Below are 14,597 nucleotides of genomic sequence, written 5' to 3'. Positions count from 1 at the left end.
AGAAGGACAATATTTAAAATTTAGGTTTAAATTACATAACAATGCTGAAATTTGAATAATATATATATATATATATATATATATATATATATATATATATATATATATAACATAAATAACAAAATCATGATAACCACTTCTTAACACAATGTTGTATATGTCTAATGTGTTATAGATAGCTGCTACTGGAATATGTCGATCTGATGACCATACAATTAAAGGACTGATAAAGGACAGCAAGTATCCAGTCATTTTAGGTCATGAAGGAGCCGGTATAGTAGAAAGTGTTGGGAACGGAGTAACTTCTGTAAAGCCTGGTAAGTCCTACAAAAAGAGGGTCAGATCTTGACCAATCAAACATAGGATAGTCCAGAAAACATTTTTATTTATTTTGTATTTAGAGTAATACAGTGCAGTTTATTAACCCCTTAGTATCACACACTGTATAATCATGACATTGCCACATAAAACCTAACACAATCTGTGTAACATTTATTGCTCTGTGTCGGTGAAGGCTCAAATGCCAGACCTGCACCAACAACAGCAGGTTGCACAGCTATAAAGGGAGCTCCATGCCACTCCTTTGGACTTCTGTGTTGCAATCACAGGCCACCTGAGTAGTCCTGTCCTGATTGTGACATCACAATGCCTTATTGGAACATTATCATTTTGACATATGACATGTGACATATGACGCAGTTATAAATTATGATATCATAATTCTCCATTGTGACAAAACAATGTCACATTGTGCCATCACAATCTGAGTTACTTTAGAAAATATGGTTTGATGACAGGTACTCTTTAACCCTTTTTCTCTCCCTATAGATTCTGCAAGGATTACAGTTGGTGGTGTTGGTTTCGCTGATCCCCTTACTTAATTAGGCTTCATATTACAGTATACATTGTTTACTTGTTGCCATGGTTTCTCCAGATCGTCAGCTGTTTACCTCCATGGAGACCATGTTTATTTAGCCTGGTGCCATGTGCAGAGGTGACCAAGCTGGTTGACAGCGAAACTGAGCCATTGCTTCTCTCCAGAGCTCTTTGGAGCCCCCTGGTCCTTTTTTCCCCTTTAATCATATGTTTGTGCACCGTAAAGTTTCTTTAATAAAGGCTCTTCATCGCTGCATCTGAGAGCCAGTGCTATGTTTACCATTTTACCTTTCACCGTGTCACAATGCTCCAATGTGACATCACAATGCCCCCTTTTAACATCACTGTGCTAAATTGTATAATTGCCCTAACCGTAACATTATCATGTTATTAAAGGTAAAAATGTAAAACAACTTTACTGACCCTCATTATACATGCAGAAGTTATGCTTTTTCTTCCCATGTATGATTCTCACTCCATATAATTTTGTATTGCGACTATGGACCTGCTGATAAATGTTCAAAAACATTTTTTTTCATTCTAGGAGACAAAGTGATACCATTGTTTCTTGCTTATTGTGGAGAATGCAGAGGCTGTACTGAACCTAAGAGTAACTTATGTTACAAATCTGAGTATGTGTTTTTGAGTGCTATTATATTAATGCTATAAATATGAATTCATTATTATTATCATTATTTAACCTCTAATATGTCCCCTGATGCGCCCTTTTACAGTTAAGGCGCACTTTTACAGTTAAGGCATTAAGGCTATGTTTCCTAATGTTATTTGGAAAGCTGCCTCTGCAGTTTGGAGCCAAAGACAGAAGTGGATCCAGTAGAAAGAAGAAGTATAAGTCCTTCCCATACCTCTTGAATCCACTCCAGGCTTTGGCTCAAAAACTGCATTGTCAGTTTTCCAAAAAATTTAAGAATAAAAATGGGTGGAAATGAAGCCTAAGGCTTCTTAGTTTAGCTCCCCAAAAAGTAGGCAGGGCTCCAGGAGGGGAAAGGCGCATGTTTAAAGGACAAAAAAAATTTTATCAACCATCGCCACATTGCTCCAATTTTCTTCTGCCTCTGGTATCTCTTTTTAATGCCGGTGACCATTTACTAACGCTGCAGACATGATCACAGATGTTTGAGTCAGAGTCAGTAGGGAGACAGTAAGGTAGACCCAGAGGGGGATATTTATCAAAACCTGTCTAGAGGAAGAGTGGTGCAGTTGCCCATAGCAACCAATGATATTGCTTCTTTCATTTTTCCCAGGCCTCTTCTCTTTAAAAATATAAGAAGCAATCTGATTGGTTGCTATGGGCAACTGCACCACTTCCCCCAGACAGTACTCATTGCGGCTAGAACTAGCCTACACCTCAACGTCTTCCTGACTGTCACTGCAGACTATTGTTTAGAGGTAAATTATCATACGTAGAAAATTGTCTTGCCATGCTGTTATTTAAATAGTATGCATATTTGTGAATTACATTAGTACCGTATATACTCGAGTATAAGCCGACCCGAGTATAAGCCGAGACCCCTAATTTCAACCCAAAATCCCAGGAAAAGTTATTGACTCGAGTATAAGCCTAGGGTGGGAAATACCTCATCCCCCCCTGTCATCATCCAGACCCGTCATTAACATCCTCATCATCATCCCCTTGTCATCATCCCACACATCCCCCCTTCATCATCCCCTTATCATCCCACACATCCCCCCTTCATCATCCCCTTATCATCCCACACATCCCCCCTTCATCATCCCCTTGTCATCATCCCACACATCCCCCCTTCATCATCCCCTTATCATCCCGCACATCCCCCCTTCATCATCCCCTTATCATCCCACACATCCCCCCTTCATCATCCCCTTGTAATCATCCCACACCCCCCCTTCATCATCCCCACCCCCCTTCATCATCCCCACACCCCCCCCCCCCTTCATCATCCTCTTCTCATCATTCGCCCTCAGTGGTCTTCAACCTGCGGACCTCCAGAGGTTTCAAAACTACAACTCCCAGCAAGCCCGGGCAGCCATCGGCTGTCCGGGCTTGCTGGGAGTTGTAGTTTTGAAACCTCCGGAGGTCCGCAGGTTGAAGACCACTGCGGCCTTCAACATCATCCAGCCCCCTCTCCCCCCCTTTAGTTCTGAGTACTCACCTCCGCTCGGCGCTTGTCCAGTCCTGCAGGGCTGTCCGGTGAGGAGGTGGTCCGGTGAGGAGGTGGTCCGGTGAGGAGGTGGTCCGGGCTGCCATCTTCACCGGGGGCGCCTCTTCTCCGCGCTTCCGGCCCGGAATAGAGGCGTTGCCTTAACAATGACGCAGAAGTACGTTGGCAATGAACGCACCTCTGCGTCGTTGTCACGGCAACGTGACTATTCTGAGGCCGGCCCGAAGCGCTTAGAAGAGGCGCCCCCGGTGAAGATAGCAGCCCGGAACCACTATGCCACCGGACCACCTCCTCTCCGGACAGCCCTGCAGGACCGGACCAGCGCCGAGCGGAGGTGAGTACTCAGAACTAAAGGGGGTGAGAGGGGGCTGGATGATGTTGAAGGCCGCAGTGGTCTTCAACCTGCGGACCTCCGGAGGTTTCAAAACTACAACTCCCAGCAAGCCCGGACAGCCGATGGCTGCCCGGGCTTGCTGGGAGTTGTAGTTTTGAAACCTCTGGAGGTCCGCAGGTTGAAGACCACTGCGGGTGGGGGAGTTCACTCGAGTATAAGCCGAGGGGGGTGTTTTCAGCACGAAAAATCGTGCTGAAAAACTCGGCTTATACTCGAGTATATACGGTAGTTGTTTTGTGAACTTTGTTAGTTAAGTTTAATGTCTTTTGTATTATATCTATCTATCTATCTATCTATCTAAATATACTTATCACAATGTTTTATAACAGCATTGTCAAGCGTACTGGATTAATGTCAGATAAAACCAGCAGATTTACCTGCAAGGGGAAATTGATTCACAATTTCCTGAACACCAGCACATTCACTGAATACACTGTGGTGGATGAAATATCAGTGGCCAAGATACACGACGATGCCCCCCTAGATAAAGTATGTGTTATCGGATGTGGCTTTTCCACTGGATACGGTTCAGTAGTTCAATTAGCTAAGGTAAAGTAAGTGAAAAAAAAATTTAATCCTGCCCAAATTTATTAACTTCTCCTTTATATTTGGTGTCTAACCTGCCTGTTCCAGTATTACATTAACAACAAAAGAATTTGTGCAGCTCACACTAAAACTACAGTAAAAGGGTTCATCGAGAGTATTGTAGTACACAATACCCCATTTGTAAAATAAATGAACAAAAACAAGTAACACGTTTACAGTCCTTCTATTTAAATCCTGATGTATTTTATATAAAAAGGTAACCTTGATCAAGAAAAAATATTACAAACTAATAAAAATACTAATGAAAAATGTGACTAAAGAAATTAGGTAATCTGTGTCCGTAGTTGAGGAGTAATGAATAAAAGATACAGGGGGAGATTTATCAAAACCTGTCCAGAATAAAAGTTGCCCATAGCAACCAATCAGATTCCTTCTTTCATTTTTGAAAAGGCCTCTGAAAAATGAAAGAGTCGATCTGATTGATTGCTATGAGCAACTCAGCAACCTTTCCTCTGGACAGCTTTCGATAAATCTCCCCCATAGTAAGGTGCATTTTGCAGTTTTTTTCTTAATTAGCGTATTTATCGGGGTATACCACGCACCGGCCTATAACACGCACCCTCATTTTACCAAGAATATTTGGGTAAAAAAAGTTTTTTACCCAAATATCCTTAGTAAAATGAGGGTGCGTGTGTGTGTGCATGCGTATACCCCGATACACTGTTTCTGACCCCGCAGAAGCCCCCAGGAAAGGCAGGGGGAGAGAGGCCTTCGCTGCCCGCTTCTCTCCCCCTGCCTTTCCTGGGGTCTAGAGCCCTGCTGCCGCCACTTCTCTCCCGCTGGCTATCTGCGCCGCTGCCCGTTCTCTCCCCCTGACTATCGGTGCCGGCGCCCCATTGCCGGCAGCGATAGCCAGGGGGAGAGAAGCGGTGCCGGCAATGGGGCAGCGGCGCCGATAGCCAGCGGGAGAGAAGGGGCAGCGGCACCCATTGCCGGCGCCGCTGCCCCGTTGCCTCCCCCATCCCTGGTTGTATAATTGCCTGTTGCCGGGGTCGGGTCCGCGCTGCTTCAGGCCTCCGGTGTGCGTCCCCTGCGTCGTTGCTATGCACTGCATGGCGCGGCGCAATGACGAGTGACGTCATTGCGTCTCGCAGCACATAGCAACGACGCAGGGGGACGCACACCGGAGGCCTGAAGCAGGGGATGGGGGAGGCAATGGGGCAGCGGCGCCGGCAATGGGTACCGCTGCCCCTTCTCTCCCCCTGTCTGTCGGCGCCGTTGCCCCATTGCCGGCGCCGCTTCTCTCCCCCTGGCTATCGGTGCCGGCAATGGGGCAGCGGCACCAATAGCCAGGGAGAGAACAGGCAGCGGCACCCATAGCCAGGGGGAGAGAAGGGCAGGCAGCAGGGCTCTAGACCCCAGGACAGGCAGGAGCAGAAAAGCCAGCAGCGACGGCAGGTCTCTGCACCTGCAAAGCCGCTGCAGTTCATTGATTTAAAGCGCCCGCTTATATAGGGAAGATTGCCCTTAAAATAGTACTTGCACACATAGTACCTTAACTAACTGACTTAAATGTACTACTTCTCTCTAGTACATACACCAAAGTAAATATCTCACTTAAGAAAACACTTTAGGGATTGTAGCCTATTGAAACTCAATTTCTGCCACTGTTAGGTACACTTCTTCTTCTCCTTCTTTGCGTGTGTGAGATGCTCTACCTGGCCAGTAGGTGCTCTTGCGAGCTAACAAATGAAACGGGATAAGTAGCGGGGTAAGTAAGGGGGTGAGTAGTGTGTAGCCAATAGACCCTAGCAGCCAATCTTACTGTGACCTAGCTTCTGGCTAGACAGTATACCTTATGTGTACTAACAGGAAACTCATTGTTGGCGAATAAAATGTGTGAGATAATAAAATTGTTTAGTCAGCTTGAAACTAAAGGAATAAAGAGCTGTGCTAATGTTTAGTTAGCCTCATAAAGATGTGTAGAGAGCTAATTAAATGTCTTAGGAACTAGAAACTAAATGTTAGATAGCTGCCTAATTGTCTAGTAAGCTTTAAAATGTATAGTAAACTTAATAAAAATGTTTTAGAAGCTAGAAACTAAAGGTCTAGATAGCTTCATAATTATTTAGAAAAAAGAAAAGCGGGCAGCACAGCCAGGTTGACGGTGGTGCTAGCTGGTTGACTCGGTCCCAAGTCCCAAATGTATATGTAGAAAAACAGCAGCACTCCAAGGTATACATGAGTAATGTGTGGCTTTATTCACCAAAACATCAGAAGTTGCGACGTTTCAGCCTTCTCACAAGGCCTTTGTCAAGCAGTGATAAGTACAAGGTGTGTGATATTTATATCATACAGGTGTGACACAATTAGTGACGTCATATGTTTACAAATAAATATAAAAACAAAAGCAGTGACAGTGTGATCATAGGTGGATCAGGCCCCAAGATGGCGCACACCCGGACGGTACAGAAGGGCGCATGTGCGAGCGGCTTCACATGGACCTTTTGTTTACGTACGTCACTTCCGCCTCCAGACCGGAAACGGTGCAAACGCCATTGCACCATACTCCGCACAGCGTCTCCTCTAGCTCCGGTGTGCGCCACATTTGCCGGGACTCCGCCTCCGCCAGAAGGTACACTTATCACGCTATTATGCACATCGTTTTTATGGACTCTATAAATACAGTATTCAAGTTTGTTATGGATTTTCAGTTTTTTCATACGTGGCAGACATCTGATATATATGCAGTGTTCATAATTATTTAGATAGCTTCATAGTTGCTTAGTTAACTTTATAAATGTCTTAGAAGCCTTCTTAGATGTCTAGTAGGATTACTAGTCTACAAAATGTTTAAAATGCCTAGAAAATGTCTAGTAGGTTTAAAAGTACCTAATGTGTATAAAAGTTTGTCGGGATATGGATTCTGTCAGTTAGAGATCCTGCTTAAGTCTGTTCCAGTTCCTCTGTCTTAGGGGACAGGCGTCGGGGGTTGACTTATTTTAAGTAAGGGGGTTTGTGGTGTCCCAACACCGGATTGTGTTTACAAATGAATATCAAAACAAAAGCAGTGACAGTATGATCATAGGTGGACAGACAAATTACAAACACTGCATATACATCAGATGTATGCCACGTATGAAAAAACAGAAAATCCATAACAAACTTGAATACTGTATTCATAGAGTCCATAAAAAGGATGTGCATAATAGCATGATAAGTGTACCTTCTGGCGGAGGCGGAATCCCGGCACATGTGGCGCACACCAGAGCTAGTGGAGACGCTGTGCGGAGTATGGTGCAATGGCGTTTGCACCGTTTCCGGTCTGGAGGCGGAAGTGACGTACGTAAACAAAAGGTCCATGTGAAGCCACTCGCGCATGCGCCCTTCTGTACCGTCCGGGCGTGCGCCATCTTGGGACCTGGCAAATTTGTCAGTAACAGTAGTGGTATGTCCCATGGGTGGGGGGGGAAGGAGTGCACCAATCAGGGGTTTAATAGTTTCCCGGGCTTTCAGGGGCCCTCCCCTGGGTATTTATAGCTGTGGTGTCTCCCTTCCCCCCTCAACCTGCCCAGGACCTGGAGTTTTGCCCTCCCTCCCTTTGTTGTATCTCTGTTTTTTGTAAGTCACAGCTTGGCGGTAAGAAGACGGTGAAAGCGGGGTCAACCTGCACACATGACTGTGTGGCAGCATCTTTCGGGTTGGCAAGAAGCCAATCGGTGTCTTTGTTACAGTTAAGTTATTTTATAAATAAAGCTGTGGCTGACCCCCACCCACGAAAAAGTTAAATTGTTGTTGTGTCAGTTATTATTTAATTATTTACTGTAGTAAGGGGGAGGGGTAGTTATAGCCTGCTATGACAGTCTGTATGTTGTGTTAGTGATGTGGCTCTTTGCTCTACCACTATATTTGAACAAAGCCTTACCCTCGCATCTCTTTGTATGTACAAAAAGTATAAGGAAAACAAAGAGAGAACATAACAACCATTTTAACTTTGATAATAATCACATTTAATAATTTTATACTATAATTATATTTCCTGTTTCAGGTGGAGCCCGGCACTACATGCGCTGTATTTGGTTTGGGAGGGGTTGGCTTATCAGTCATTATTGGATGTGAAAAAGCAGGAGCTTCCAGAATTATTGCAATTGATGTAAACAGCAAAAAATTTGAAAAAGCCATGGAATGTGGAGCCACTGAATGTATCAACCCAAAGGATTATGAAAATCCCATCCATGAGGTGATACAGAAGATGACAAATGGGGGAGTCCATTACTCTTTTGAATGTATTGGAAACACTGATATCATGGTAAATAGTGTAATTGCTAACACATTTTGCATAAACAATTTTGCTGATTTCATACTGTATACCTAATCTAAATCACCACCATAGTACTCCACAGAATGATAATAGCTATAACGCCTCAATGGTTGTGGACCCACTTTGCCACTTGGGAGCAGAGTTACAAGGCTGACAGGTAAAGGAGGATTAGACAAAGATGGAGTCAGGAAACAGACTTCGGTCTTGTAGGTGTATATATGTAATGTATATAGTTAGAGCCATTGTAAATATTAGTGCTGTGATTGCTTTAGAATCCCGAATCATGTTTCCCTCTGCTTATGATGATTATTATGCCTTGTTGTGTCAGTTATTTTCCTCCTCCTCTCATCTCTTCCTCCATTTTAGTAGAGCAGTTTATCAGACTCAGTCCATGCTCGTGTATGTATATTTGGATAACACCATTATATAGCTGACTGAAAATACTACAATCAGTAAATGGAAACAATGCAGACAAACACCTTTGCTGTAGTAAACTACAATGTTGCTCAAGCAAGCTGAAATGAGTGGAGCAGTGTTAGGCATATAGGCAGCACCTGGCAGGGATTGGAGCAGGAATAGAATTAGGGGCATGCACAAACTCTTAAAGAAACTGTATGTGCAGGTGCATGGGGTATGCCTGAAACTGTTGCCACCTGTCGCCTGCAGTGGGGAGGAGAAGCTGAGCGCGCAACTTTGCTGAGGCAAGCAGCTGGACATGCTGAACATCGGGGACTGCCAACCAGCAATGTAACAATAGCCTTCTAAAAATGTGACTCTGGGGGGCCTTGTAGCCCATCAGCAAGGTGTTGTGGCCTTGGCTTTATCTCCACACTGACCATGAGCCAAATGCCATTGTAGCCTTCTTGTAAGTCCAGGACTGTATGACTTGGTAGGAGATCAGGTCCCTGTCCACGACTCGTCACAGGTAGAACATCTTATTTTGTAGGATTATCACAGAAATATTTTTCTGTCAGCAGCCTTCAGTGTCTCAGGGAATAAAAGGAGGCTCCTTGAGTCACCCAATCGAGTCCCCAAGATGCAACTGTTGTTAGTCCAAGGAGGCATCATGGCAGCTGGGGGCCTAGTGAGGACCCTTCTGTTACACAGGTGGTTCTTGCAGTCATTGGCTCAGGAGGCAGTTCGTGCAGGGACAACACACAGCAATAAATACGTAAAGACAAGCAGGCAGCAGCAGTGCATCAGGACAGGTGAGTATAGATTCTTTTTTATTTTATAGCACCCTAACTTTGGAGATTGGAATACCCCGTAATATATTTCTGTCTCAACAGCTTAGAGTTATTATTCATACTGCTTATATTTTCTGATATTTACAAGTTTAACAACAGTTTTCTTGCTTTTATTATTAGACAAGGCTAACACATTGGATGCTTTTACATTTTTGAACCTCATGAATTTCCAGTGTTCCTCTCCTCTCCTTGGCATCTGTTTTCATTTAAAAAATAAATATATATTTTTTAAATAAAATAAAAATAGAAATTAATACTACAATGAATGGCTGTGTATGACCCTGGAGTGAAAAACTATTTATCCTATGAGCTGTAGTGGATCCAGAAATTTGTCAAACCTGCTTATTTTGGGTTAGTTTCCTCCTCCCCAAAGCTCTGCATAATGTTAGTTTTCTAGATCCATGCCTGCAAAGTGGTCAGTCCCTCCTGAGATATTCAATGTCTCTCCCTAATATCCCTGCTTCCTGCTCACACACTTTGAGTGATATACTGCAGCTGCATCTTCTTCTTTCCACCCTCCCTTTCTAGTATTTTCCACTGTACAGAACTTTTATTGATTGAAGATTTTTACTAAAGGAGTACTATTGTGCAGGACAATTTATCCCCTATCCAAAGGATAGTGGATAAGTATCTCAATGCAGGGGGTCTGGCCGCTGGGACCCCCATGATCTCCTGCACGGCACCCCAGCTTTCCCCTAGAATGGAGCGTATCAACCCCCCACGAAGCAGTGGCCAACACACCCCCACCATGTATCTCTATGGGAGCACTAGAGATACCTTTATGCTGTATCCCCCACTCTCCCATTGAGATACACGGAGGGGGTGTCGGCCGCCAATTTGTGCGGGGGTCGACACTGTCCTTTCCTGAGATGACCCGAAGTGCAATGCAGGCCATCACAGGGGGGTTATCTCTTCTCGGCCTTTGGCTAAGATCAAGTGTAGTATCTGTTTTTATCAGTTTAATGCTGGTGGCAGGTGACAACAGTATGGAGCTGGTGGGGAGCAGGTGTAGCGGGGTGTTCCGGGGCTGGTTCTGAGGAATCAGCTTGACGGCTGCCCTGATGTGACCTGCTTCCTCCGGGTCTCGCCATGAGGCAGAGAGGGTCTAGAGCCGAGGTACTTCAGTGCCTCGGGGAGTGGTGACCCCGAGGTGCCAAAACTCACTGGGTGTATTGGCTCACTGAGTTAAAGCACGGGCACCATGATATCTTCACCTTTGTGGCACTCACCTCTTGATTCCCGGCCTTCTGGCTAGGATCAGAGAAATTTTTATAGATCTGGCCGGATGTCCGGGCAGTATATCTGCACACATTCACAAATTTATTTATTTCTGTCTGTCTCACTGTGTCACTTTTTACATGTTGTGCGTCCACAGGATTTGTCAGGATGCGGTAGCCCTTCTGGGTGTCCCTCCTGGCGGTCTAGGGGAGGTTTGTGTGGCCATTAGGTTCCGCACCTCCCTGCAAACACCCTGGGTACTCCTGCTTTGGCAGGGTACCAACTGTCATCGGCTCTGCGGGCAGATACCTTGGCTAACCCCAAGGGGGATGCCGGGAGCATTTGTGGTCCCTTAGTAGCTTCGGCGAAAAGGGACATCGAACCTGGAACCTCGCAGGTACCTTTTGGTCCAGAAGTGAAGGGTAAGGTTTGTTGGGGGGCCTCTCTCCTATTGGAGGAGGGCTTGCGATGGACCGCATTATTTGTGCACGTTTTTTTAGTGTAACACGTTTGCACTTTTTATTGCACTTTGGGTGATTCGAGAGCATGTTCCTCGGCTCTTAGATTTAAGGGGGTCCCAGAGGTCGGACCCCCCACGATCAGACACTTATCCTTTGAAAAAGGGATAAATTGTCCTGCACTATAGTACTATAGTAACATGTAAAGCTTGCCTGAAGACAGGGAATGTGGACTTACTGGCTGGTGGAGGTTATAGAAAATGATTCAGTCCTCTAATTAGATAGATTATAAAGTTTTATATTTTCTGATGTAGTGCTAAGTTATACAAAAACTTTTATAACATAATATGTACTACAAGGGTACACCTACAACATAACCCTAACAAAAGAGATTTGATGTAAAAAAAAACAAATGTAACAATAGCTTATTTTGTGTCCAAGGTCTATTCAAGGTCCAAACAATACAAGATTGCTTTAGAGAATAATTGAGGATTGGCATTCCCTCAAATGCTAAAAAATAAAAGACAAAATGGTATGGAAACAATTTATTCCAGCTGTGTTTACTTTACATGCAAAACAAGGCAAAGTAAACTCCTTCAAAACAATGATGGCCAGGATGTAGTCTCTTGTTATTATCATGGATTGTAAATGCCAGGGTCATTCTGGGTCATTGGGGGAAATGTATTAAGGGTGGTGTAAGTGAACAATTTTTCTACACCTTTAATTTGTGGGGTAAAAATATGTATGTGCACCAAATGTATTAAATAGTTGCATGGCATGTGATAAATATGGGGCTAGTACATATTTTTACACTTCAGTATACTACTTTGTATAGTTCATCCTCTGCAACCTTTTTCTGCCAAACATGTAACATTTTACAAATGCTGTCCACAGCTACTTTTGTAAGCCAGGTCAAGGCTGGTGAGGTGACAAATTGTGCAACAAATCACACATAATAAATTCACGACCACTGCAAAAAGTTAAATGGTAACTGTCATCTGTTTCACCCGCACTAACTTATTGGTACAGGTGTGTAGTGTGGATGACACTGATAATAACAATACTTACCTGTCCTTGATCCGTAGTCCCTTGGCCTGTTATCTTCCTCACTTGGGCAGCAGACTTGGTGCATGCTTAGAATCATGTTGAGGTTCTGCCTGCACCCCAAAGCCTGCCACCCGAATGAGGAAAATAACGGGCCACGGATCAAGGACAGGTAAGTATCATTATCATGAGTGTCACCTGCACTACACACCTGTACCAACAGGATAGCGTGAGTGAAACTGATGTCAATTTCCTTTTAACCAGACTATGGCATAGCTAACAAAATTCTACAAAAAGCATCTAAAGTAAAAGTCACAATGAAAAGTCTCTAAACATCAACTGCGACAGATTGTACAACAAATCAACACCTCAGAAAGGTTTTCCTTTTATCCAAAGCTACTACAGTCAGACTACACAGGGTTCACGTTGCTTGCTGTGCATTAGCACTCCCTGGATAAGGTATCATTTACAGTGGGGAGAACAAGTATTTCATACAATGCCGATTTTGCAGGTTTTCATTCTTACAAAGCATGTAGAGGTCTGTTATTTATTTAAAAGGTACTCTTCAACTGTGAGAGACGGAATCTAAAACAAAAATCCAGAAAATCACATTTTATGATTTAAAAAAATAATAACTTTAATAAATTTTAATACAAGTATTTGATCACCTACCAACCAGTAAGAATTCCGGCTCTAAAAGACCTGTTATGTTTTCTTTAAGAATCCCACCTGTTCTCCACTCATTACCTGTATTAACTGCACCTGTTTGAACTCGTTACCTGTATAAAAGACACCTGTCCACACACTCAATCAAACAGACTCCAACCTCTCCACAATGGCCAAGACCAGAGAGCTGTGTAAGGACATCAGGGATAAATTGTAGACCTGCACAAGGCTGGGATGGGCTACAGGACAAAAGGCAAGCAGCTTGTTGAGAAGGCAACAACTGTTGGCGCAATTATTAGAAAATGAAAAAAGTGCAAGATGACGGTCAATCTCCTTTTGTCTGGGGCTCCATGCAAGATCTCACCTCATGGGGCATCAATGATCATGAGGAAGGTGAGGGATCAAGCCAGAACTACACTAAGTAGGAAAACCTACAAAATTGGCAGTGTATCAAACACTTGTTCTCCCCACTGTACATCTGCATCGAAGATTCTGTCTAAATTCCTGAACATGATGGTTACATTTTGTATTGTTAAAAGCTGGACTGCTAGTACATTATACAGGGGTGTGATGCAGGGTAGATGGAATTGCCCTAGAGGCAGAAGGCATGAACCCATTGTATTCGTGATGCCAGGGCGTGGTTTATCCTCAATACCACCCGAAGGTATACCGCTGGATCGTGGGCTAGCCCCGGGGGGGGGCGCAATAATAACTCAGACGCCAAGTTACGGACAACCGTAGCTTTACGGAGTGACATATGGAACAGTCTATACAGCTTAGCCAGGCCCACGGAGGTGACCAGTAACTTCAGAGACCTCAGGGCTTGCTGGGACTTGTAGTGGACTTGGACAATATTGCTGTTGGCCACGCTGACTGAAGACAGATGACTTTGACTGACTTGAATGGGGCTGACTATACCCCAATTGTACTTTACTTGAAGACTTGTGGCTGCTGGACTGACTTGAGGCCTCCTATGGACTCCAGACACACTCTTAGGACTTGACTTGGCTGGATCTCAGCAAAGACTCAGAGCTGAGCTCAAAGAGAGCGAAGAGACTCCTCCCAGGACTTATATAGGGGAGACTCTGGTGGGGTCCCATAGGTCACCCTTAGGTCACATGGTCACTGACACATCACTGGGTTACACTCACATGACAATAGTTTAGCCACATGACAAATATTCTTAAAGGTACAACACTCTTATGTACAATACATAGCATAAAACCAACTGTAAATAAGGAACAAGTGAAGGGGGCCCAGGGGACACTGCAGGGAGGCTGCCTGACAGGGCAGCAAGGGTACGGGGTAACAACTCCTGTACTGGGCCACCTCAGTTCCTAATAATATCTGTGGATTTTTCTGTGCAATGCGAAACAGTGACTTGCAGCTCTGGGGTCCTAGGTTCATATCTTACCAAGGACAACATCTGCAACAAGTTTCCATGTTCTTCCCATGCTTTTGTGAGTTTCTTCCAAGACTACAAAACATACTAATAGGTGAATTCAGATTATGAGCCCCAATGGGGACAGGGACCAATATGAGTGTACATTGCTGCAGAATTTGTGTGCGCTATATAAATAAAGATTTATTAATATTCTTATTGATACACCAGGTACTCTAGAGAAAAAAAAGTTTTCAGTAACTGCCCTTAACTCTGACAATCAC

At 44.1% G+C, this 14,597-nt stretch overlaps 1 protein-coding gene, 1 long non-coding RNA gene and 1 pseudogene across 3 annotated transcripts in view; 2 read left to right on the top strand and 1 right to left on the bottom strand.

Moving 5' to 3' along the window:
* Positions 1 to 14,597, top strand: part of LOC130362347 (alcohol dehydrogenase 1-like) — a 97,913-nt gene that overhangs the window by 37,406 nt on the left and 45,910 nt on the right. For both annotated transcript variants that reach the window (XM_056566663.1, XM_056566674.1), the window contains exons 3-6: positions 176 to 317; positions 1,421 to 1,508; positions 3,762 to 3,981; positions 8,027 to 8,287. In XM_056566663.1, coding sequence (XP_056422638.1) covers positions 176 to 317; positions 1,421 to 1,508; positions 3,762 to 3,981; positions 8,027 to 8,287 — 711 coding nt within the window. The remainder of the gene's footprint in view (positions 1 to 175; positions 318 to 1,420; positions 1,509 to 3,761; positions 3,982 to 8,026; positions 8,288 to 14,597) is intronic.
* LOC130343563 (U2 spliceosomal RNA) lies at positions 10,454 to 10,534 on the top strand (annotated as a pseudogene).
* Positions 12,582 to 14,597, bottom strand: part of LOC130362384 (uncharacterized) — a 92,785-nt gene continuing 90,769 nt past the window's right edge. Inside the window, exon 5 of the long non-coding RNA XR_008891393.1 lies at positions 12,582 to 12,851. This is a non-coding gene — a long non-coding RNA (uncharacterized LOC130362384). The remainder of the gene's footprint in view (positions 12,852 to 14,597) is intronic.

The sequence above is a fragment of the Hyla sarda genome, chromosome 1 (assembly GCF_029499605.1).
Source record: "Hyla sarda isolate aHylSar1 chromosome 1, aHylSar1.hap1, whole genome shotgun sequence".
NCBI classification, from domain to species: Eukaryota; Metazoa; Chordata; class Amphibia; order Anura; family Hylidae; genus Hyla; species Hyla sarda.
The sequence above is the reverse complement of the archived record's forward strand: the minus strand, read 5'-3'. Positions and strand labels throughout refer to the sequence as shown.